At 40.5% G+C, this 26,485-nt stretch overlaps 1 protein-coding gene across 11 annotated transcripts in view; it reads left to right on the top strand.

Moving 5' to 3' along the window:
• MAP2K5 (mitogen-activated protein kinase kinase 5) overlaps positions 1–26,485 on the top strand; it is a 269,517-nt gene that overhangs the window by 146,501 nt on the left and 96,531 nt on the right. For all 11 annotated transcript variants that reach the window (XM_027067609.2, XM_027067613.2, XM_027067608.2 and 8 more), the window contains exons 14-16: positions 5,299–5,372; positions 6,337–6,387; positions 16,332–16,403. In XM_027067609.2, the coding sequence (XP_026923410.1) occupies positions 5,299–5,372; positions 6,337–6,387; positions 16,332–16,403 (197 nt within the window). The remainder of the gene's footprint in view (positions 1–5,298; positions 5,373–6,336; positions 6,388–16,331; positions 16,404–26,485) is intronic.

The raw sequence follows: 26,485 nt of genomic DNA, 5'->3' as shown, positions 1-26,485 counted from the left end.
AATATCCAAATATTACTTGAAAGTATACTGTGAGAAGTTAAACATTCTGCAAATTCTAGAGCAGCTGTAAAAAAAAAAAAAAAAAAAGCTTTAAACAGGGGCTGGCAAACTTTAGCCTGCAGGCTATTTGGCTCACTGCCTGTTTTTATAAACAAAATTTTATTGCAACACAGGCATGCCCATTAGTTTATGTTTTGCCTATGATTGCTTTTACACTACAGCAAAATTGAGTAGTTATAACAAAAACCATATGGCCTTCAAAGCCTGAAATATGTTTTTTTATAGAAAAGGTTGCCAGCCTCTGGCTTATAAGCCCATGGTAGAGATCAGTGGATTCATTTTACACACACACACACACACACACACACACACACACAATCCAAAAAAAAGCAAGGAGACAAGAAAAAAAGAAACTAAGAACAGATGGGACAAATAGTGAGATGGTAAGGTTGAACTCAACCATATCAATAATTACATTAAATGTAAATGGTCTAAATTTTCCAATTAAAAGCACAAATTGTCACGTAGTTAAAAAAGCAAGACCCAACTGTGTACTGTCTGCAGCATATCAACTTTGAATGCTAATGACAGATATACCATCTAAACAGTAACCAACATATTATGGGATTTATAATGTATGTAGAAAAGGCAAAACTATAACAACAGTAACCAGTCAATGGTTGCCAGGGGTCAGAGAGGAGTTGACTATAACGGGGCTCAGGGAACTTTTTGGGGTGACATAAATGTTTCATATCTTGATTGTGGTGTGGATACATGGATGTTTACATTTGTCACACTCAGAGTTCAAAATGATTGCAATAAAATTGTTTTTTTAATGAATAAAATCGATTTTTAAAAGTAGAGAAGAAATTTCTCTTCAGATATTCTTAACTGTATAGCAGATAAGTTGGAAGCAATATAGCAGGTTATGTTAGTCTTTTCTAAATGCTGGTCTGAAGACCAGGCTGTGTTAGATTGATTTCTGATTCAGTAGATCTGAGGTGAAACTCAAAAAAGTTGGTTTTGGAATTTTGTGGTTTGTTTGTGGGTTTGTTTGTTTGTTTGTTTTTTCAGTTTTGTGGGGGGTTTTATGCACAGCCAAGCTTGGGAGCTCTTTAGTTATATAATTCTCATTGTTTTTATTATAGGAAGCACACCAGTTGTTCAGGAGGAGAATCCCATTTAGATTATACATAAGCAGTGTGGTTTTCCTGAAATCTCATGTGCTCTATTTTGGTAAAAGAATATACCAACAGGTCTTCAGTCTGCAGTGGCCTGAAGGGCAGAGATAGGGTCTGACTCATTTTCTCTCCACATCATTTACCATATCAGGCACTTGTTAAGGTGTCAGTCAATACTTGTTGAATAAGTGTTTTTGAACAACTGTGGATTCTTTCCAGAATGAAAAATGTCATTTAAAAATGTATTCATTAGTAGTGAAATGTATATGCCATTAGGTGGGAAAAGATTAGCTCCTTCTCAGGCCAAGTTCTCTGGATGGGCACGTTTGTCCATCTGTTTAGTAGCGATATCATTCATTCACCATTTGTTCAACAACTATCATTTCTTGTCAGTACCAGACACCATCCTAGGTATAGTAGTGATCAAACATCTACTCTCTGTGTTTGTGTAGGTTCCCTTCGAGATGGAGGGACTGAGAAACAGATTTACATATATGTCTGGGGTGGGAAGGGATTGCTGTTCATACCGGGTGACTGGGGAAGGTTTCTTTACATGTGAGTTAAAAACCTAAAGGAAATGAAGGAGCAAGCTCTGCGCATATATATGTATGGGATCAGAGTATTCCAGGGAGATAGAGCCCCAAAGCAGGAACAGGTCTAGCAAGGAGGCCAGTGAAAGGAAGCAGCTTGGGAAGAGAGAGGAATAGGAAGGGTGTGAGCACAGGGTTAGCGGGGACCAGCTCAGAGACAGCCTCAGAGACTATCATGAGGATTGTAGGGCCGTGTTTTGTGTTGAGGTAGGAAGCCCTTTTAGGTTTTAGGCAGAGAAGTGACATGGGGTGATTTAGTCTTAAAAGTGTCATTAAAAATTGTTTTTTAATTAAAAAAATAATAAATGGATCACTTTAGTTGCTGTGTTTAACACAGACTGTAATAGGCAAGCACAAATACAGAGAGACCAGTAGCCTTGTTGAAGAATGTGTGCGCATGATCTGGCCAGAATGCATCCTCATAAACATTAAATTGGTTTTATAGTTCTACTTACTACACTTTGGGAATTACCTTCTTTCAGCTAGCATTTACTCAAATACAGGTAAAACTTGCTGCAGTAACAACAAGCTATTTCCTAAATATGTCAAAATACCCCACTTGTTGTATAACAGTTCGGTTGATTACCAATGGATAATAGTACCTTGTATTTATGGAATATTTGACAGTTTAAAAGCAGTTTTACATTCCTTTGGGTGGGGGAAGCAGTTTATTTATTATCTCATCCAGTCCCCACAGTTCTTTAAGATTGGCAGAATGGCTATTACTATTTCCCTGTAGTGGTAGAAATTAAAACGTCACCTGCCTGGTGAAATTCACATGCCAAGTTTGTGGCAGGGCCAGAAAGACCAAAACACAGATCCTCTGCCTCCTAGCCTACATCCATTGGTTTTGTTTAAAGGAGGCTGTTATGTTCAAGTGATGTCTCCAGATATTAGTGCGAGGGGAGTACTTAGCAAATTTAGTATATTGTTTAACAAGCTATTAACCAGTGATCAAGACACTGTTGTCGGAAGGGATGCACACAAGGATGTGTGAAGCGTTTTCCTACCCTGTGAACTTATTACTTGGGGTGGTGACACCTCCACCAGTAAATATGGTAAATAACTACTAGTCAAACAGTGTCACATGCTTAGTTCCAAACAAATGGCACAGACAGTAAATGCGTTAGCAGTTCAGAGGAAGCCGTGACTTTGTTGACCTGAGTAATTAAGGCAACAGGGAGAGAGGGTTCTTGAGTTGAAATATGGGCAAGATTCAGTCAGGACATATCGAGGAAGCATTTCTCAACTTCGGAGCGGAAGGGAGAGGGGAACACGCAGCATGAACAAAGGCTTGGTGATGGAGGGTTTTGTTTCTATCGAGATAATGATTAAACTGGTCAGGTAGAGTACAAAGCTTGACATGAGGATGACTGGTGTTTACTGCTTTCACATATAAAGTGTTCCTGAGAACTAGGCTGAGAGGTGAATGTGCAAAAGTCATAGAGCAGGCTGGCATGTAAGTTTAAAATGATGTCCTTAGCTGAAAAATGCAATGAAGTTCTTATTTACACCTGCCTTTTAGAGTATAATCTAGCAGTTCTCTTGTTTTATTGTTTCTCTCTCTATTGATCCACTTAAGTCAAAAGTGTATCTGATTAAAGCTAAAGATTTGTTAATTTTGGCATACCTCATGATTTCCAGGCAGCTCCATCTTCCAGGAGCTCAAAATATTTGTTCATTAACTGTCTCCATCTGATGTGGCAGCTTAAGAGGGGTTTAAAGATGTCAATATATAAAAGAGTAGGTTGTCCAAAAGAAAAATATTCTAAGTTGAGTGCCTGTAATGAGAATTGGATTTGGAAAATAAGACCCGCATATGTGGAGTCTAACATTTCTTTCAGTTCACCAAACATTTATTGAATGTCTAATGGTGCTGTAATGTGTATGTATTGTGCTAACTAGGAGTTCACATTCAGGTTGGCGGGGGAGGTCAGGGAATATTTTACTTCCTCACCAAGAAGAGAAATGAGGTAGTAAAAGTGGATATTTAATACTATGGTGTATAAGATTTATGTTCAAATTGAGGAAGGTTGGAGGCAGAAAGACTAGTTGGGAAAAGAACCTATACCAGCCGTAGGCATGCTAACTTGTTTTCATATAGAGTGCCCCTAAAGATAATACATAGTATGTCTTGTATGAAGGTCATGCGACAGAGACATGTTCTATAGCTAACCCTGATCACTGAAATAGAATCATCAGCATAAAATAATGCTTTGTGTTTATGGTTTCCATTCGTTTATTCTCTCATCCATTCAACAAGTATTTATTAAGCATTTGCTATATGCCTGAAACTCTTCTAGGGGCTGGGAATACAGTAGTCAGTAAAAGAAACAAAGTCCCTGCCTTCATGCCATTTACATTCTAGTGTCAGCCAGGTGACACCAAATGAGCACATGTATGAGAAAGTGCCTGGCACATTGCCTGTCACATAGGAAGTAGAGTTCAGTAATTGTTTACTGAGTTTGAACTTGAAGTTTGGATTAAGTACCTACTGTTGGCAGGATACTTTGTTAGGGTACTCTTTTGCAAAGTGAAGGCTTGGGGTGAGAATACTCACATGTCTTTTAAAAATGTTACATAAAAAGTCGAGTCTCTTGTTCAGTTTTGGGATAATGCAGGTTGTATGATGTATTAAATATAACAAGTTGTCTGTTCCAGACCACTTTCGCAGTTGAAGATGAAATGTTGAAGCAGGTGCTTTTCTGTACCGTCAACAGTGGTGTGCTCTTATCCTGCTTGGATGGTTTTTGTGGGCTCCCGGAATTCCTGAAATGGCTCATTGTTGTCACTGACAATGCTTCACAGAAACCCTTTGTGTTATTATTTAGCAACTGACTGCCTTGGCAAAAGCTATGTCAATTCTTCTGTTAACTATAACAGCAGTCAAAAGTGATGTAAGGGGAGAGAAGGAGAAATGAAACCATGATCAGTAAGTGCATATATGCACACACATCTACCCTCGCCTTTAGACCAATTTCTGAGTGTTATCTGAAGTAGCATTTGTCACATAAAACCAGGAGATAGCAATAATGCATTCATTTTGTCATTGTTTCATATAGATATGTCCTGTTACCAGCAACATATGAATGATTTTTTTTCTCATTGGCTTCCCGTTGGCCTTACTGCTTCTTAGATGGGAGGAGTAGTTTCACATCAACAGCAAAGCCAAACCTTTTTGTGCAAATTCTTTGCAAGATTACATTTTCTTATCTACCTTCTTTTCCTGAAAGCCTGGGGATAGGATGATGGATGTATTTACTGTTGTTGGAAGCCAAGGTTTTATTTGACTTTCACTTGAAATAAACCCTTGCTTCCATAGAAACCAGAAATGGTTGGAAGTGAAGGAGTTAGGACCTTACATTTTGCCTCCAGATAAAATGCTTTGCATTAAATTTGTGATTAGAATTCCGGGTTGAACAGATGATGTCATTTCTGCAATATGGTATGGTGTGCATGTGTGCTTTTTTTAAACGTGCACTGTAGATACAGACTTAGTTATATGGACTTTTTTGGTCCCCTTCTAGATGTGAAGCCCTCCAATATGCTAGTAAACACAAGAGGACAGGTCAAGCTGTGTGATTTTGGAGTTAGCACTCAGGTAGGTCTCTTTTTCCTCCCAATCTGCTCTCCTGTCTGCAACATTCACTTTTTATTTTCAGTCCACTCTTCGGATTGAAAAATCACCTCGCTGCCAGACAAACAGAACTCTGCATCTTCTCCTCGGCTGGGAGCGTGTTATTCATTTTTAATCTCCGAGCGAGTTTCCTTCATCAGAATATGATTGTTCATTGTTTAATGACAGTAAAAACTGCTGATATTGTAATTACTACTTACGAATAGCAAACTTCATTGAGATGCAGCTTTGATATGAAAGCGTTTTGACCAGACAAAAGGGAGGGCAGAGTGGGAGCTGTGCCTGGGGAGCCCAACTGGCCCACAATAAAAATTAATATTGGGAGGAACAATGGTGGAGGGCCATTACAATGTGCAGCACAAATTTTAATTAATTTCCATTTTGGGCCTCCCCTGAGAACCCCGGTGATAGTGACCCACGAGCGTGCTGTGATGTTGATTTGAATTGCAGCCACCTTTACTCCCAGCCAAACACGAAGACCAAAGCGAAGGTCATCGTTGTATTATGAGTTGTCAAAGTCTGTTATCCCTCCAGCGTATTTAGTGCCCGTTTCATTCTAGCAATGCATGGGCGCCATTCACATCTTGAGCCATCTGACTGAAAAATGAGTGTGTTCAAATTCTACTTCAAATTGACTTTTTATATCAGGCGGGTTTGGGGTACTAAAGCGATAAGCATCCTGCTTAAGTGAATTGTTTAAGGTTATCTGCTATAAACTGTAATGCTGTGCTTGTTTAAATTGGAAATCACATTCAAAAGAAAAGAGAGATTTAATCATTTTTAATGCCTTTGTAGATAAATTTGTTCCCTTTTACATAATTTTTAGTTGATTTATAGAAATGATGATTGTAGGTTAAATGAGGAATAATTGCCCATTTTATTTCCACATTATCTTTATATTGTTCTAACAGACTGTTTTGTCTCATAGCTGGTGAATTCTATAGCCAAGACGTATGTTGGAACAAATGCTTATATGGCGGTAAGTAAACTTATGCAAAAATAACATTTAAAACCAACATCTTTATCTTTATGTACTTGGTAATGTAGAATTCTTGAATTAATTCCACAGCTTTATCCTAACAGATCATAAATTACAAAGTCAATCCAGTCATGATCTGATTTTTAAGTCTTTCTAAAAGGCATTAGATTTTATCCAGGAGCTACCAACTTATCTGCTTAGTTGACTTAACTAGTTGGTTCGAGGGTGAAATTGCTGAGTTTTGAAGTTTAATCCCACAGAAAAATTGCACCTTACAGCACATTGGCCTCTTTGCCACATTGCTTATTTAATTAACCCTCAAGTATCCCAAAATGTCAGTCAATAAGATTGGCTGTTTTTTCCAGAAATACAAACATGCTTTGTCACTGGATCAGAATTAAATTATTGATGTGATCAGCTCTTACTTATGGATCTCTGAATGTAAAGGTTTAGCAGGAAATTCTTTTTCGAACTTATACACCTATATTCTGTTTACTTGTTGGGTTCATTCCTGTCATAAGATAATTTATTAACTCTTCTGAAATAAATTTACCAAGTATAAAAATTAGAAGCATAGAGCTGTTTCAAAGACCCAAGCTGGACTTGACTTAGACCTTTTCCTTTTTCCTACCTTTTAACTAAGGGAAGTTTGGGGGGCACAAATGCTATAATTAATTTCCACAATCATTTCAAGAGTGGGTGATTGGGAGAGACAAGCAGGAAGGTTATCTAATATCATTTTGGAGCCAAGTTTTGTTTTAACACCTTAAGGTCATTTTTTTAATGAGGATTCTAGATTTATTTAGTCTGTTTTACTTCCCATAGTCTTTTTTTTTTTTAATGTTTATTTTTGAGAGAGAGAGAGAGACAGAATGCAAGTGGGGGAGGAACAGAGAGAGAGAGAAAGACACAGAATCTGAAGCAGGCTCCAGGCTCTAAGCTGTCAGTGCAGAGCCCGAGACAGGGCTCGAATCCACGAGCCTTGAGATGATGACCTGAGCTGAAGTCGGACGCTTAACCGACTGAGCCACCCAGGTGCCCCAACCCCATGGTCTTTATATGACGTTAAACACATTAGTTGGATGGAAACCTGGATCTTACTCTCAGTTCATATATTATCTTGATAATAAAAAGATGTCACTCTGAATCTTCTTCTCAGAACAGTGCAAACCATTTTTTTTATATTGAAATACCAGAATAGTTAATGTTTGTTCTGCCTGGTTTTTAAAGAAAATTCATTCTTTCTCATTCTTCTAAGTAATGTGAAAAAAAAAAAATTAACCCCTGAAGTCATCGTATCTGTTTTCATAAAACATAATCGCCCTCTTGGCTCTACCAGGTTAGCTGAGATTGGTGAGCCACCTTTACAATTAATAAATCCTGGGGCACCTGGGTGGCTCAGTTAGTTAAGTGTCCGACTCTTGATTTCAGCTCAGGTCCTGATCATGCGGTTCGTGGATTCGAGTCCCACATCAGACTCTGTTGACAGTGCAGAGCCTGCTTGGGATTTCTCTCCCCACCTCTTCTCTCTCTGCCCCTCCCCTGCTCGTGCTCGCTCTCTCTCTCTCAAAATAAATAAACTAAAAAAAAAAAAAACCCAAACCATTAATAAATCCCTACCAGATCCCATAGTTTCAGTCTTTGAAAGAATATGGAATGCTGTGGTTAAAAAAAAAAAAAATGAATAGGGGCACCTGGGTGGCTCCGTTGGTTGAGCATCCACCTTTGGCTCAGGTCATGGTCTCACAGTTTGTGGTTCAAGCCCCATGTCAGGCTTTGCACTGACATTGCAGAGCCCACTTCAGAGTCTCTGTCTCCCTTTCTCTCTGCTCTTCCCCTACTCAGTTCTCTCTCTGTCTCTCAAGAATCAATGTTAAAAAAAATTTTTTTTAAGGAATAAGATTATAAATGAAACAACTTTTTGGGGCACCTGGGTGGCTTAGTCGGTTGAGTGTCTGACTTGGTTTCAGCTCAGGTCATGATCCCATGGTGGTGGGATCGAGCCTTTTGTCAGGCTCCACACTGAGCATGGAGCCTGCTTAAGATTCTCTTTTCTCGGGGCACCTGGGTGGCTCAGTCGGTTGAGCATCCGACTTCGGCTCAGGTCATGATCTCATGGTTCATGAGTTCAAGCCCCACATCGGGCCCTGGTGCTGACAGCTCAGAGCCTGGAGCCCGCTTTAGATTCTGTGTCCCCCTTTCTCACCACCCCACCCCTGCTTGTGCTCTGTCTCTGTCTTTCAAAAATGAATAAACATAAAAAAAATTTTTTTTAATGATTCTGTCTTCTCTGTCTCTCTCTGCTTTTCTCCCTTGTTCACGCTCACTCCCTCTTTCTAAAATAGAGAGAAGAAACAACTTCTCATCTACGCACCATGTTTTCTACCTGTCATGTTTTTAGTAGCTTTAAATTGCTCTAATAATTAAATTGCGTTATGTTTGAATGTACAAATCTAGATTACAGTCGTCTTTCCCAGGTGTACATTAAAGAAATTACCTTTTTTCCTCTTGCTTTATGGATGAGTGTGATGCATCCATCTATTAATTGAATATGTGAGGATTAAAATTATGAAATGTTAGCTAAGGTTGGCAGAGCTAAAATTGCTTTGCTTCTTGGGTGAGTGAATTCTAGTCATCAGCTTTATGGTTCAAGCTGTAAAAAGCATAAGATACCTAGAAAGCAAAGAGTGATAGCCTGATAACTCAGGAGGCTCTCGTTGACCACATACTTACCTAATTGGTGTGAGATTAGAGGTTGGGAGTGGGGAAAGATGGAAATAACATTTGTTATTCTGTTCTGGGTATTAATCCCTGCCTGATACACCATGATACTGTACTATAGAACTATTGGGGGAACCTGGGTGAGTGTGCACAACTTCCCTGTATATATTTTTTCAACTTGTGAATCCATAAGTATTTCAAACTAAAACAAATTGGCTAAGAAACAAAAGTTGTATTGGGACATGGCCACGACCTTTTGCTTGGGGTTGTCTGTGGCTGCTTCAGCACTGCAGTGGCAGAGTGGAGTCCCTGTGACAGTTGCAGCAGAGACCATATGGCCCACAGAGAGAGAAATATTTACTCTCTGGTCACATACAGGAAAAATTTGCCAGCCTCTGGTCTCTGCCAGCGAAAGCTGTATCTGAAACTGAGTACCTTGAGTTAATCAACCAGTATTTACTGAGCACTTTCATGCCATCAGCCAGGTTGTGGTGGAACCACTCAAATCCACCTACGATGTGGGCAAGAATAGAAGTGTGGCATTATATGTGGCCACATTATGTGTGATGTAATAAAGACTTACGTTGTATCAAATATACATTTAGAGAGTAAGAAGTCATACAGTGTACAAATTTGATGTAAAGCAGTATGTGAAAGGGTACTTACAGAAGAGATCACGGTGGAGGGTTGAGCTGAGACATTAGAAATAGAAGGTAAGGGGACATAGTTGGGGACAGGAAGTGCGGTAGAGGATAAATAATAAGTTGTGAGAATATACAGTTAGAGATGAGCTAGTATGATACCCTTACATCCATTTTTCTTACTTTATATTCATACAGTGGTAATGACAAATAATAAGAACTAGTATTTAGCTGCATGTGCCAGTCACTCTTTTATTAATGCTTTAGATCCTTACAACAACCCTATCAGGTAAATATTATCATTCTCATTGTACAGGTGAAAAACAGGGATAGAGAAGTTGAGTAACTTACTCAAGTTCATACATTTAATGAGTGGCAGAACCAGGGTTCAAGCCTAAGTACTCAAGTCTGCAGGGACTGTACTTTTAACTGCTGTGCCCCTCACTCTGTCCAGATTATGTCGGTCTCTCCCGATCTAGACTGCGATCTCCAGAGGGGCAGTGTTTATTCTGCTCATTCTCTGTATCCAGGCCTTCACACCCTGCGAAACGAATGAGTTCATTCATGAAAGCTGCCTTCCAAAGACGACTTTTCGCTGATTACAAACAGAGTGTTTAACTTCTTAGGTTAAGTGTCCTTACGTGCATTATAAGGCATAGAAGGCCCCCAGATTACTCAAATACAGTCAGCGAGGCTGCTCAGATATTGAAAAGAAAATAACTCAAAGAACTAGCCCTGCATGTGCAATCTCAGTTCGTTCTTCTATAATCTAAAGTGTATGGTGTAAGAAAATGATAACTAGGAAAAAGGGCAGCTTTCTTAAGGTCCTAAGTCATTAAAAAATAATACTGCTAACAATTTACAGGCATGTTCAGAGGTGGAACTTGTAGAAGTCACATTCACCATGTGACAGGTATCGAATCCAGTACATTGCATGGATTCATTTAATCTTCACACAACCCCATGAAGCATACATATTATCATTGTCTTCATTTTACAGATAAGGTAACCAAAGGTGGAATAACTTTAGCCCAGGATCTCAGAGTTAGCCAAGTAGTGAGAGTCAAGATTTAATTAGGACACCAGCTTCTAGTTTCTAGTGACAGCAGGTTAGGTTATTCGCACCAACTCTTCTGTTGAAAAATGCTAGGTAAAATACTTTAAAAACCATCGCAAATGCTTTGAAGAGCTAAAAAGACAATGGGAATCTCCTAGAACAATTTTTAGGTGGACTCCTGCAACAGAGAGGAAAGCGGAATATCTGGCACACCAAAGCTCATTCTTCCTGACGAAGTAGGTATAGCCATCTGCCTATACCACCGCTATCAATGATGTGGGCGTCCTCCTAACGCAGAAGGTCTCCGTGGAGATCTTCTCCATATCATCTTGGAAGCCTGAAGGGCTCACTCTCAGTGTAAGAGCAAACCAGAGCCAGAGCTGCTCCTCCTCCCCCAGAAGAGAAGGCTTCTCAGAGCCAAGCAGAAAAGCCGGGGGAAAAGGAGAAGGGGGAGAGTTGTGGCCTTAGACTAACTGACACAGATTTGCAGTCTGACTGTTTGTATTCATGACTTGAGTTGGAAAAGGAGCTTCATGCTAAGAACTTGGTTTCAGGTGGGCACATCTTCCTTAAGCCTCAGAGAATCTCTCAAATTTTTTCAAGAGCAAAAACTAGCAAGTAGTGAACAAAAAACCAGGTGCACAAGGAAACAAGGCAATATGAAAAAGAACCAGCAGGAGCAACAGATACAGACTTCAAATCACAAGTTTTAAAAGTGACACGGTAGATTGGATAAAATCTCAAAACTTCTAGATTAAAATTTAAAAACTCACTACTTGCTAGTATATTGGATATAGCAGAAGAGAGAATTTATGAACTGGAAGATAGGATTGAGTTAGAACCGTCCCACTCCAGACTCTTGGGTAACCAATAGGCTGTACTATTCACAGGGATCTTGCCAGCTTAAAAAACAATCCCCCCGGGGCACCTGGGTGTCTCAGTCGGTTAAGCATCTGACTTTGGCTCAGGTCACGATCTTGCGGTTTACGAGTTTGAGCCACGCATCAGGCTCTGTGCTGACAGCTCAGTGTCTGGAGCCTGATTCAGATTCTGTATCTCTCTCTCTCTCTGTCCCTCCCCTGCTCATGCTCGCTCGCTCTCTCTCTCTCTCTCTCTCTCTCAAAATTAAATAAACATTAAAAAAATTATCTAAAAAATGCCTATTGTTTGTGATATGTATTTCAATTGCTTACTAACCTAAAGTATTTGTGCATACTTTTGTTAATTTACTGAGTGGTGTAATCCTGAGCAGAAATTCTTTATCAGAAGAGATTAGGAATGTACCTTGATATCTTGTTGATTTTGACAAGTAAGTCCTGGGGTATTGTGTAGAGATAGTTCTAGAGTGAGTCACCTAAATATGGGTCCTGGGTAAATAACAAGTCACAGAGGGTGGCTGGCAGGAGTGGAGAGTACAGCTTGGAGCCACTGCCCTTTCAGATCCTGTATAAAATCTGCTTTTTATATCATCACCACTGTTCTCGTTAAGAATAGACCAGGACTTTTCCTCCTACACTTAAACCTCAGTACAGACGTGCCTCAGACAGGGAGTCATGTTTTTCCTATTATTTAGCTCTCCACACTGGTGACAGCTGCCATGTCAGAAAGTAACCCAGCTTTCCATTTTTAACTGCAAAATGTCCATCACAGATCTTCTGTCAGTAGTGTGGTACCTGGTGGTTGCTTTTGTTTTGTTTTAGAGGGGAGAGAACAGGGCAGACCACCTTGGCTTCAAGTATAAGAACAGATTTGAATCGTGCAGCCTCAGGCCATCAAGTCCTGGCTCCATAAATTCAAAATGTATTGGGGCTTATCTTGTGCTGTTGCTGTGTCAGTTTCAGGGGCCTGGGCGCATTTCCCAGTCCGTATCTACTGTACCAGCTCTTCAGGTAGACCCGTAGAGCTGGCTCCCGACTCTCACTAAGCATTCATGCTTGAGCACAGCACCACAACAGTGATCTTCCTTTGTTAGCTTATTGCGAGAACTCCTTAAGGAGCTCTCCTATTGGCCACCTGATATCTGTGACCATTATCACTTCCTCTCTTTTTCTTTTTTAATTTAATTTTTTTATATGCTTTATTTTCAGCTTCCTGTTTGCATTTGTTTTGAAGGTGCAATGGGCAGGGGCACTAGGGTGGCTCAGTCGGTTAAGCATCTGGCTCGTGGTTTCTGCTCAGGTCACGATCTCACGGTTTGTGAGTTTCTGTGTCTGGCTCTGTGCTGGCAGTATGGAGCCTGCTTGGGATTCTGTCTTCCTCTCCGCCCTCCCCCACATGCTCTCTGTCTCTCTCTCAAATAAATAAAAATAAGCTTAAAAAAAAAAGTTAAGTGGGCAAATGTTACGAATGTATTTAATCTTATCGTTGGTCCTGTCAAAATATTTTGTATGTGGGCACGACTTTTGTTTGCTTATTCTGTACGCTGAATGAAGTGCTATAATTTGATAACTGTCAGCTAGTGGGATGAAGAAAAGGAGAAAGTAAGGAGAGAAGACACAGACAGGAAGGCAACATTTGGTTATTTCTTTAAGAGTTCTAGGGGCGGCTGAGTGGCTCAGTCGATTGAACGTCCAACTTTGACTCGGGTCATGATCTCACGGCTCCTGAGTTCAAGCCCCATGTCAAACTCTGTGCTGACAACTCAGAGCCTGGAGCCTGCTTCAGCTTCTGTGTGTGTCTCTCTCTGCTCCTCCCCCACTCACACTCTCTCTCTCTCTCTCTGTCTCAAAAATAAATAAACATTAAAAAGTTTTGTTTTGTTTTTTTTTATAAAATAAAGAGTTCTAGAGGATTTTAGGATTTTCATGTTTGCTGGATGTTTCTTCATGGGCATGAATAGCAGTAATATTGGGGAAGTTATATTAGTAGAACACTTCAGGGGACTTAATAATTGGTACATGCTTAAAACCAAATGTGCACTAAACATGTATTACATTCCTTCAAGGCAGCATACCTTGACCACACACTGGCTACGTGGAAGCCGTGGTACTAGGTATGAGATGAGTAAGACACTCTCTTGGCCTCTTGGGAGAAACAGGCTAGTAATCGGATGATTATAACACCATGCAATCAATTAATATTAAAAATACAAACAACATTTTCATGAAGGACAGAGGCAAGAATTTGTAATTCTTCCTGATAAGTATGGGAATGTGTCACCAAAGAAAGGTGGCCCATGACAGGGGTCTATAAAAGAAATGTTCATGAAGCAGAGAAGAGGAAGATGGGTCATTGCCTCTGCAGGGAACATGGAAATGTTTAGTGACTGAAGCTGAGTATACACCAAGGAATCATCCAGATAAATTATTTTTTAGAAGGTAGATCCCCTGAACCACTTCCAGAGATTCTGATTCAGGAGGTTCATCTACAATATGCACCTCAGGCAGTCACTTCTCTGATGGCTAGTCTGAAGACCATATTTTGAGAAATACTGATCAGATCAAGATTAGTGTGTGGCTCTTCTGACTCCTGGTTCTGGGGGCAGTGTGACACAGTAGAAAGAACCCTGATTTTGCAGTGAGGCATACCAGGATTTGAATCCTGGCTGTGTTCCTAAACAATACGCCTGATGTTGGTCCACAGCTCTAGACTTCAGCAAGCCACTTAATTTTACTAAGCCTCAGTTTTTACATCTGTGAAATGAGGGCAGTAATAATCTTTGCAAGATTGTTAAAAAACGTAGAGAATGCAAAGTAGCCCAGTGTCTGCAATATACTAGCTGGTCATCAAATGATAGCTATTACTGTCCGTATGTAGTGAGTGCAAACTAAACGTCTCTGTACCTCCTTCTCCTCATCTGTTAAAAGAGGATGATAACGGTACCAATCTAATATGGGTCCTTATGAATCCGAAATGAGACATGCATTAGCACACAATGCCAGGCATATGGAAATTCTTCAATAAATGCATGCAGTAGTGTTGATGATGATGATGATAGTGATGGTAATTCCTGTAACTAACTGGCTGCTTTCATCCTAGTCCCTATTGAACTAGCTGGAACTGGATAATGGGTTCATTCATGTCTGAACAAGGAACTTCAGAAATGATGGTGTGGGGGATTTGAATGTGAAAGTTAAAGTACTGGGGGATTGGGATGACCGCGTGCGTCTATTATCAGCTGGGAGAAATGGTCACATGACACGTGGCCCTTGGGAAGAACCGTTCTTGGTAGGAAAGGGGTTTTACAGATTAAAGAAATAAAGAAAAGAAGGGAAATAAGACAATCCACCTGCCACCTCAGGATAGGGCTTTATGTAATTTTATGGCAAGTGGTCCCAGGAGAAGGCAGTTAAGTATATTGAGGTAGCCTGATGGGTATGAGTAGAAAGTAGGTCGCGAAGTTCTGGGTCCCAGCTAAGCCAACTCCTTGAGATGTAGGACTGTGCCAACTCACCTGAAAGCACCTTGCTCACATCTTTTACCCCCCTGGTGTATCCCCTGCTGATGGCTGGTGGGTGCTCACCTCCTCCATCTGCAGTGGACCAGGCTGAGTGTGGCCCCAGGTACTCTTCAGGGCTCCCGTGAAAGCTCCTGAAGGCTGATGCCATTGGTGACCATCAAGACCCCCGGGGATGGTACAAACAACAGACTGGTGCCCTGAGGGCCGGGAGGTGTGGGTTATGATCCTAGCCCTGCCACGACCAGCTCTGTGACCTTGACTGACCATTCTACCTCCATGAGACTTCTGTTTGTGTGTTCCTGTGTTCATTCAAAAGATTTCTGTGAAGTACCTTACTGAATGCTAGATCCTAGAAGGATAGAAGACCAGGCAGCACCCACTTCACTACGAAACTACTCCTTTTGAAGTATAGAGAGTACATGTAGTGGCTTTCTGGACCAGGTATTTGCTACACGTCTTAAATGGAGGACGAGTTGTCCCAAATGGACCTTTCAAACTGTTCCTTGGTTCATATCAAAAGAAACCCAGATAATTGGAATGAAATTGCTGAACAGTAGGTGAATCTGGGTAAAAGGAAATATGGATTTTTTTTATCAGTCATAGTTTTTCAACTTTCTTGTAAGTTTGAAATTATTTCCAAGTAAGAAGTTAAAAAAATAAAAATAAAAATATCCCTAGTGATACAGACCCATCTCTCAAAGTGCAAATAAGTGATAACATTATATAATATTATGTAGTTTTTCACTTCACAGCTGAGACCACTGAATTTGGAGGGAGAGGACCCTGGGTTCAGATCTCAGCTCATTTACTAGCTGAGGACTTTGCCTAAATGATTTCACCAATATGAGCCTTAATTTTCTTCATCTCTAAAATAGAGGTAATAAAGTTTTCTTCACAGGGACTTTGTGAGGATTCAGTGAGATTCTGTATTACCTATGTAATTTCTATATGTTACCTATCTAGTATGCATATACATATATACACACATATACAACATGAGATTGTTTTGCTCTTCATAAAGTGTCATGAAATGTTGATGGCACCCTGCCTTAGCCAAACCCATATTAGTGTTTCAAACCTGGACTAGCTTCCATCAACTCACAAGCTCCCTTCTGTTATCTTACAGCCTGAAAGAATTTCTGGGGAGCAGTATGGAATCCATTCTGATGTCTGGAGTTTAGGAATCTCTTTCATGGAGGTATGTTGTTTGCAAATAGATGCTTCTGTGTGTAACTGTCCTAATATTTTCTATCAAGAAGAATGAAGATTTTGAAAAAAACTAAAAATAAACTTCTGTGTACACAGAAATGTGTACAATTTCTATTAGTTATGTGTATGTACACATAGAGTTTAACTCTAAAGTCCTCATTTTGATATCCTTGAATGCTTGTGAATGGATTATTCGGAGGTGCTGTTTCTCACACATCACCTGTACAAAACTTACCTGGAGAGCTTCTTAAAAATACAGGTTCCCAGACTCCCATCTAAGACTAATTAAATCCAAATCTTTAAGAATCTGCATTATTAACATGTTCCCTGGTGATCCTTATGCACACTAGAGCCTGCATTATAATAAAGATTCCAGAGTTCTGGGTAATGGTACCCTTGTTGGAATGCATATATAACTTCCAATGGTGATTACTTTAAAGAGTGCAGTCCTACTCATTTGGATGTATAAATTCTATATGTTTGTTTAGAAAGAAAAAAAGTCACATTGCTCCAATATAGTCATTTCACCTGTTGGGGGATGGGGCATGATACGATCTGGGGGAGGAGAGGGGTATGTATTTAGCACAATTTTAATGTCTTTACTCTTTATAGCTGTATTTAGAATGGACTTTATCTTAGTGTGCTACATGTAACCCCACAAGAACTCTGCGCTAAGGTTTCTTATAATGACAATTGATTTATAAGGAAGTATGTACAATTTCTATTAGAAAGACATCTGGCTCAGTGTGAATTGCACTAGGATAGAATCTGGATCCTCTCCAGTACTTCAAGAATTGTTTCTCACCTACATTGATTCAGAGGAAGGAGGATTTTTTTTAAAAAGTAGAAAGGACTGTCCTTAAATAAGATCATGGATAGAGTTGCAGTCACATTTTTATCACCTTTTTTGGGGTCAAATACATACTTTTTTCTATGATTTTTGTAATACATGAATGCAGTTGAATTTATAAGGAAGTATCTTTAGACTCAATTCACCTGCACTATAGAAAGAAAAGAAAAATAATCGGTGTTTGTTAAACTATATTCTTCTGCTTCTTCACAAAAGAGAATCTAAGAGGAAATACAGTATGTATGCATCAGCTGAGCAGTTAGCAATAATGGCGGACAGAAGCCCAGAACCGAGTTTCCCAGCAGAAGCCTGAAGGGCTTGTTCAGTTAACCTGTTTTGAGAGAAACTTGTACTTTTGATTTGTGGAGCTCAGGCCTTACTGTTGATATAAATTCCCTTTGCATGTTTAAATTTTTTTTTAATGTTTATTTATTTTTGAGAGAGATAGAATGTGTCGGGGGGAGGGGCAGAGAGAGGGGGAGACAGAGAATCTGAAGCAGGCTCCAGGCTCTGAGCTATCAGCACAGAGCCCAGCGCGGGGCTCCAACTCACGGACCGTGAGACTGAGCTGAAGTTGGACACTTAACCAACTGAGCTACTCAGGGCGCCCCATCCCTTTGCATGTTTAAACCATTGCCATCAAATGCGTTTAACAAACAACCAGATAGAGTGTAGAACACTGGAGAAGTACGTGGTGTGCAGATAAGAACCTAGATTGGGAATGAAAGAGAGCAGTTTCACCTTTGCTGCTGGTTTCTAGGTGTCCTGTGCAAGCCGCTATCCCTCCCCAGGCTTCTGTCTCTTCATCTGTAAAATAATGCTCTCGCAGCCCCTTTCCAGACTAACATTCTATGACTCTAAGTGGTCTGTTGTCTTTCTTTAACTTTCTGCATCAACTCTAGAGCTGAGTGACTTGGATGGTGATACACCCGAGCATGATATAACGTGCAGAGACACATAGTACCATGAGAGAACATAGCTAATAGATTTAAGATTTAGAACACATATATTCGCTGTTCTTTCCTTCCACATTCATTTTTTCATTTATATATTGAGCTCTTCCTATGCCTGTTAGATAGGCAATGGGGATATGGTAATGAAAGGACACTCTAGTCTTGACTCTCATGGAGTACGGCATGAGGAGGACAGAAAACAGGATAATGAACTATATAAATTGTCAGGTGGTGGCAAGTCCTATGGAGAAAAATAAAGTGGAGCAAGCCTTTCTGATAAAGTACCTTTGAGCAGAGACTTGGATGATGTAAATGGAGGGAGCCACCAGGCAACAGCAAATAACAGGGGCACTAAGCTGGAGTGTGTTTGGCATGTTCAAGGGAAGCAGAGGGACCAAGGTGACTGTAGTGGAGTTATCAAGGGGAAAAATGGGAAAAGATACATTCAGAGAGGTAGCCAAGGGTTAGATCATATATTGCCTTGTAGGCCATGGTAAGAACTTTAGATTTGCCTCTGAGAGTAAATGACTGAATTATATTTGCAAAAGATTATTGGGTGTTCTGTGGAGCATGGACCGTAGAGGGACACGCATGGAAACACGGAGATAAGATAGGTAGGTAGGCAGATAGATTGATAGATAGATGCCTAATACATAGAACATATTTATGTTGCATATTGAAACATATCTCTGCCAATATTCTGCTAGGTGCTAGGGATGCAAAGATTTAAAAAGAGGGTCTTTATAGTATAAGGAGGGAATTTGCCATTGTTGTATTTGGTGTTTTGTCAATCATGTTCATTTATCCTGGAGGTAGACTGTTGAATGGTCTCCAGATGACTGAAGGAAACAGACTCATTGAATTTATAAGATTGAGGAGGATTAAGGTATAGGGATTGTGTAACAAATTGTCACATTGAGTGTGGGACACTTGAATGCCAGAAGGAATATGTTGGCTCAAAGTGGGGAGAGCGGAGGACAGGAAGGGTTAGGCATCCTAATGCTCCCAGTGTTTTCAAATGGTTGGTGAAGAGCCAGATGTTAAATCAGAAGGAGGAGGTAATGTAGGTACAGGATGTCAAGTGCAGTGGGATTATGATCATCGAGAGAGGTTGTTGAACACCTCTTTGTGTTTGATGCTTAACCAAATGCTTTCAGAGGGAACTATGTAATTGTAGCCCTTCTAGGAGCTCACAACCTCCCAGACAAGCAAGTGACAGCATGTGACTGACCACAAGTGATAGACCAGTAAGTCACTAGAGAGTAGAGTAAGGCCCCTGGTGTGTGTCTTATACCAAATTCATCTGGGATACAAGGTAACACAAAGTAAGTGATAGGGAAGGGGAGTCGGAGGTTTTGAGCCCGTAGATGAGAAATTGTGAATTATTCAGTGATGAAGAGAACCCCAAGCTTCTTTTTTTCCTTAAGGGCAGATGTGATGAGACTATTACCTGAAAAGATGTGGAGGTTAGTCTACAAGAAGCACTTGAAGTAAAGCACGAAGTAAAGATTCTTTATTTTCACCCACAGTCTGCTTGGGATAAATGTGGCAAATGCTGTTTAAAGTCATAGAGAGAAGTGTGAATCTCCATGCATTTTAAAATTCTGAATAACAAATTAGAGTCACCATCTTCAAAGAATTGCTTCTCTTCTGTTTATCCTCACTTTTAAAAACAAGACTTCCTTTCTAGGGGTGTGCTGTGAAGAGTAAAAACTTCCATTCATTCAATACTGACTATCTAAGCACTTATCATGTGCCAGGCCATAGAGACTGGGTCACACAAAACTTCTGATAGAGAAGACCAACCACTAAAGCCCGAAACAAAACAAAACAGTGTGCTAGCACCTTCAGTAAAGGTGCTTCCAAGATACTCTGAGCCCCAAGCCTGGGGGAGAGACGGGGTTTCTCCAAAGGAGTTACAGTTGAGCTGGATTGGTCTTTTTTTTTTCTTTAATGTTTATTTATTTTTGAGAGAGAGAGAGAGAGAGAGAGAGAGAAATGAATGAACAGGGAAGGGGCAGAGAGAGAGGGAGACACAGAATCCAAAGCAGGCTCCAGGCTCTTAGCTGTCAGCACAGAGCCTGACGCAGGGCTCGAACTCACAAACCATGAGATAATGACCTGGGCCAAAGTCAGATGCTTAATAAGATGCTTAACCAACGGAATTGGTCTCGAAGAGAGTTTGCCCCTGGGAGAAAGAAGGAAAAGAGGGAAGAGCCTCTCCCCATGGCCCCGCACATCCTAAGGTGGATCTCTGTGAGCCCCTCAGGAGAGGTCTAGTGTCAGAACATGCAAGGTCTCATCTAAGCTGTTCTACTACCTATTTGTGTGGACACCTTCCTCAAAGTGTTTTGAGTCATTTTATTCCCCTAGAGTACTGGTGGTAAAGAAACATGGGATCAAAATACAGGAAACTGAGCAAGGGAATTGTTCTGAGATCACACAAGAATCAAATAGAGACTACGTGGAAACTAGAGTTTTCTATCCCTTCTACCTCTACTAGTACACCCCTCCCCCAGACTCCATAAAGTCCCAACCCTTCCCTGAGGTTTGGTGAGGCAGGAATCGGAAGGCGCCTTCATCGTTTTAAACTCCTAAAATAGCGAGGCTCACCTTTGCTTGCCGTCTCCATGCTGCCCTTCCCTTGTTAATGTGCTGTCATACTCCCCATGGGGGTCATAACAAGGCCTCTCGCACACTTGTTCATAAAAGATGATGCTACATGCCACTAAAATGTGCCATTAAAAAAGTCACAGACAGGTACATTTGTGCCTTAAGCAAAGAATCTTTAATATCAGACTATCTTTTATCCAGGGACAGAACTGCCCCATCTCCTCTCAGTTCAGTATCCCTGTGGGATAAAATGGGTCTCTTCCAGGATTCTGTCAGCTGTATGTAGTATTTGGAGTTGGCAGAAGCAACATAAACATGGAGATTACCCTTAAGAGGGGAAAAAAGGAGATTATTCAGCTTCACTAGAGCATGGCATTGTCACTAGATGAGAAGAATTTGGCCCCTTTCTCTATGTTTTGCTTATGGTTTTCAACTCAGATCTCTGAATGTGTTGTAGTTCTCCTCATGTGGATTAGTTATGAAGCCAAATAAAGGTCACTGCCATATGAGGGGTTTGTATGGGCTGACTTTGTCGTGGGAGACAGAATCCATGTAGAATTGCACTTCTTCCTTGTACCTTCATGACAGAAATCAGTGTGAAAATGCAAAAGAAAAAAAAAAAGAAAAAAAGAAGTAAGAATAAAAGTAAGAAGTAAGAATAAAAAAAGAAGTATGAATAAAAAGAAAAAGAACAAGAAAAAAGAATTGTATGCCACCAACAAAGGCATAAAATTCCTGAGCTAGAACACACTAGGAGGATTAATCTGCTCCCCAGCATATTTGTTTGACTCTTCTAGAAAGCTCACACTGATCCAGTCAACTAGGTGGTGATTTTTAGGACTCTTCACCCTAGTAGTTGCCATTCAAACTTCAGAGCTAAACTTTAAAATGACAATTGGTACATAATAAGAGCCAATTTTTTAATATATATTTTTATTTATTTTTGAGAGAGAGAGAGAGAGCGAGCACGAGCGGGGGAGGGGCAGAGAAGAGGAGGACACAGAATCTGAAGCAGGCTCCAGGCTCTGAGCTGTCAGCACAGAGCCCAACATGGGGCTCGAACTCATGAACCGTGAGATCATGACCTGAGCCGAAGTTGGTCGCTCAACCAACTCAGCCACCCAGGTGCCCTGGGGCACAATGTCTTAATTTCACAAGCAGCTCAGTACCTATCTCTCTTCCCACAGACTGGCTCAAGAAGAGAAGCCCCTCTATTTTTTTTTGCTAATTACTCATTCCACTCATATTCTTGTGTCATTTAAATCACAACATGTTTGCAAAAGCTGTATTTTTAAGTTGGCCCTTCTTGGGTCAAAATATAAGTCAACACACACCTTCTTCCAGCCTTGATTTTGCAGTACCCAGAATAACGCATACACATTTTAAAAGCACCAGGCCAGTCCTATACTGCCCTTATTCTCACTGAGTATGCTCTACAAGTACATGTTCTGGTTTGTGATTCTAGCTAGCGGGTTATTATAAACCTTATTAAGGTTGGTGGTGAATAATCTTCTGACAGGCTTTTCTGCAGGAGTCAGACTGAAAGCCCATCTTTAACACATGCATTTTGCTCTTTTCACTTGGGTCCTCGCTTTTTTCTGCCTTTGTTTGCCTCTTCTCTCCGCCAGTCTCTTGAGTCTGAGGCATAGAACAATCTGGCTCAATGTGCTTGGTTAATTGGAGTGTCATCTAGTCCTCTGAGACCCCTCTTCAGCGTGATCCCTGTTTTATTGAAGTGGTTTGAATGTGTTAAATGATGGAAGGAAGGTCCATGGCTTAGAGAAACGTTTCTAGAAAGGCGAAGAACATATTCAGGGAGCCACACAAGGTCATTGTCATCACGGTAACGCCATCTTCTGAAGATTTTTATGAGTTCTGTTGTTTTGGCCAAGAGAGTTTTTCTGGTGAGTTTTAGAATCACCTTTCCAGGTTAAAAGCAAATCCGTGGAACACTCTGCCCTTCACTCTATGTGGCGTATCATTTTCCTTCATCTCCCCAAGATACAGGCCAGATACCCATCCTTCGTGACACCTGCTCTGATCTCTCCGACTAAAAGTAGCATCTTCTTCTGACCTTCATCTTCATCTCCCTCATGTCATCTGCCTTTTCCACTTTGTACCATAATAATTTAGAGGCATGTCAGACTTCCTTATGACAGGAGTCAAATCTGATACTCTCAACACCACCTACACTCCCTAGCGCAATTCCACTGCCCCTCAGTGGGTGCTCAGGAAATCTTTTGACTCAGTTTTTTCATACTTTTGTCACAGCTCTGAAGCAGAAGTTGGATGGAGCCTTTAACATAAGCACACATAAATGTTGGCTGAAGAGATCACAAATGTTTTGCACGTGGAGAACGGTTTTCTGTTTGCTGGAGTATAGACCTAGATCAGATTTCACCTCTAGCAGTCTAAACCGTAGATCCTTGGATAAGTCATTTAATCTCTGGGCCTCAGCTTCTTCATCTTTAGATGGAAGCTTTACTTCAGAGCTCCTGGACAAAGGTCACAATGAGAACATTAAGCCATTATCTCCTCTTTTTAAAAGGAATGACTTCTTGAAATGTTTATATTTCTGTTCAAAAGAGCTACTGATTTGATTAAAGCATGGAACACTTGCCATAGCTTCCCCTTGCACCTCAAACTCCACTAAAAATAACCATAAAGGAATTTTTTAAAAAGGCATACTACATGAAGACAAAAAGGGAAGGAGACTATAGCAACCAACTTCGGGATGTGGAAAGCAGATGAACAGTGGCAAACAACCTGCAGAGCCGAGAATGCTGAAATCCTTAGCTAGCTGTAAAGAAAGTGACAGGAGCGCCTGGGTGGCTCAGTCAGTTGAGCGTCCAGCTTCGGCTCAGGTCACAGTTTGTGGGTTTGAGCCCTGCATCGGCCTCTGTGCTGACAGTTCGGAACCTGAAGCCCGCTTTGGATCCTGTGTCTACTTCTCTGTCTCTCTGCCCCTCACCCATTTGTGCACGCTCTCTCTCTCTCTCTCTCTCTCTCTCTCTCTCTCTCTCTCCCTCTCCCTCCCCAAAATAAATAGCATTAAAAAATTTTTTTAAAAAAAGAAAGTGATAAAGACTCTGATTCCTGTGGAACACCCCAAAGGCCCAAGAATTGGTGGTACCAGTTACCTGGAACTAGGCATGAAAGTGGGACCAGAGAGAAGCGGATGATTTTAAAGTCTGTTTGAGAAGCACTTAAGCCATTTGACCCACAGATTCTTCCCCTAACTCAGCATGTGTGGACAGTCACCACTCCCCACCCTCAACACAAGACTGGGTAGAAGTCTTTTTTGGAAAGAGTAAAATAAGTGACACCTAGCACTGTAGAAGAGTGCATCCCACTGCTTAAGTACAGAGGCATTAAGTGAATGGTAAATGTTGAGACCTCCCAGCCTGTTCCTAGGACACCAGCAGCCAAAGTGTCTTCCTCTTTCAGGCAGAAGAGACTTTCTCAAAGGAAATCAGACCAAGAAATCTTAAAGATCCAGATATTGGGGGTTCATGTTATGTTGCTTTACATCATTCTGCAAGCTCCACCAATGAGCACAGTGTTTCCAGCCAGATTTTCAGTGCCTTACTCTTGGCAAGACATGTGAGGAAGGCCTTTAAGGCAGAGACCTAAAATAACTGGAAAACAACTTGGAGGGCCTTAGAAACTGTGAGGTGAAGAAAAATTCAGATGAACTCCTCTAGTATTGTCAGAGGGAAAAGAGAAAATGTTACATTCAGGAAACAAGAACAGGCTGCTGTAACAAAGGAACTTTCTGAGAACAATGACAACAAACAGATATTGAAAATTAGAGAACTAGGTCAGGAAGTCTAATGTAAAAAACAAGTTTCAGGAAGAAAGAATGGAGGAAATAGAGGAGAAGAAAGCACCAAAGCACATGTTTTCATTTTAATTTTATAGCATGAGAGAAATATTTACGTGTTGTTTGAGATTGCCTTCCTTTTTATTATACCTATAGCAAAAAACAAAAACAAAAAACAAAACCTAACTTTTTTTCTAAAGGACATCTATCAATGCTTTTGCCTAAAGGAAGGGACTTTTTACTGAGGAATGGTAACATTTTTGAATTTTCTGTAGACATCTACGATAGAATTTTTCCCAAGGAAATTTTAGCATAAAAAGTAAATATAGTTGGATGGAACCACCTTGTCTTATGGAAATGTTAAAACCTGTGAACACATCTCATTAAAAAATTTTTTGTCTTTATATGTATATTTTTAATGGGTGCTAGATAAGACTCATAAGATACCAAGAAAACGAAGTGTAATCAGCATTTACAAGCAAGCACATAAAGGTGTGTGAAATGAAAATAAAAGTATTGAAAAAAGCATGGATCACCCAGCCCAGTACCCTAGACAGAGCCTCTGGAGAAATTTGATGAAAAGTGGGCAATTTTCTTTCTGTGATAAGATTTTCAGATTCAAGGGCTGTCATCCTAATTCTTGAAGTCTTAAAATGTTCCGACTTTGGATTAACTAGATATGTTGGCACCACCCCTTACAATCAGTGTGATTTTGGCCAAGTCGTGTGCCACTCCAAGTGTCACTCTCTTATCTGTAAAGTGAAGATAACTTTAAAATTCATTCATTCCTCAAATATTTACTGAGCATCTTTTATGTTCCAAACACTTTACTAAGTGCTGAGGATACACTAAATAGGCATGTTCCCTTTGCTTGTTGAACCTCCAACACAATGAGGGAGGCAGACGATAAACAATCATAGTAAACACATTTTTTGAAAGCAGGTGCTCTGAATTTTCTAGACTCCCTTATAAACACTTTCATTTAATAATAACAACCCCATAAAGTTACTGTGAGAGTAGGCTTCTGTTTGAAATAGCAATCTCATCTATATATTGGGTGTTTTTGCCAAGTGGCAAGAATTATGGAGCATTATCTAGACTTGGTTCTTGCCCCTAAATATACAGAAGAACCTATCCCTACCCCCAACTCCCACCCCTACATAAAAACACCCAGAGACACAGCTGTCTCTAGTGGTCTACAGCTGCGGCTTTGTTTGCTTTTCTAGCCCTTGGTGATTATGAACTTGGTCTGAGAGGTGACGGATAGCGCTCGGTACCCTATGAGCAGCTGCTGTCAGCTCCTTGAGACCATAAAACTTGGCATTCAGTGTGCTCCACTTAAGTACGGATATTTTCTCCTCACCGTTTTTATAATTATCATCAAGAATATGAGTGAAAGTTGAATCTTATTGTATGTTTGGTCTGCTGCTCCATCTAGTGAAACATCTTACCTGTTGATCAGAAGCTTTTGCTGAAAATCATCAGAAGCCAAAGGGATCAAAGTGAAGGGTCCAAACACCAAGGAAATTTCAGTGTATGATTGGAAGGTTGTATAGGAAAGTGGGCAGGAGTGCGGTGGGGAGTCCTTGTCATGGGCCTCCTTCCCTTCCATTCAAGAATGTTGAGAAAAAGAGCATGTAACAGTTTCTCTGACTCATTCCCCTGCTCTTACTCCACTTTCTGTAATTCTGTTTTAACTTTGTTTTAATTTTTTTTTCCCTTGTCATTTTTTAATCTAAAACTTTGTGTAACCCATTGCAAAAAGGAGCTGTTAAAATGACCTTTGGGAGATGATGGATTGACTAGTTCAGTCCTCTGCAAGGTTTGTGAAG

The sequence above is a fragment of the Acinonyx jubatus genome, chromosome B3 (assembly GCF_027475565.1).
Source record: "Acinonyx jubatus isolate Ajub_Pintada_27869175 chromosome B3, VMU_Ajub_asm_v1.0, whole genome shotgun sequence".
NCBI lineage: Eukaryota > Metazoa > Chordata > Mammalia > Carnivora > Felidae > Acinonyx > Acinonyx jubatus.
This window is presented reverse-complemented; position numbering and strand designations above follow the sequence as displayed.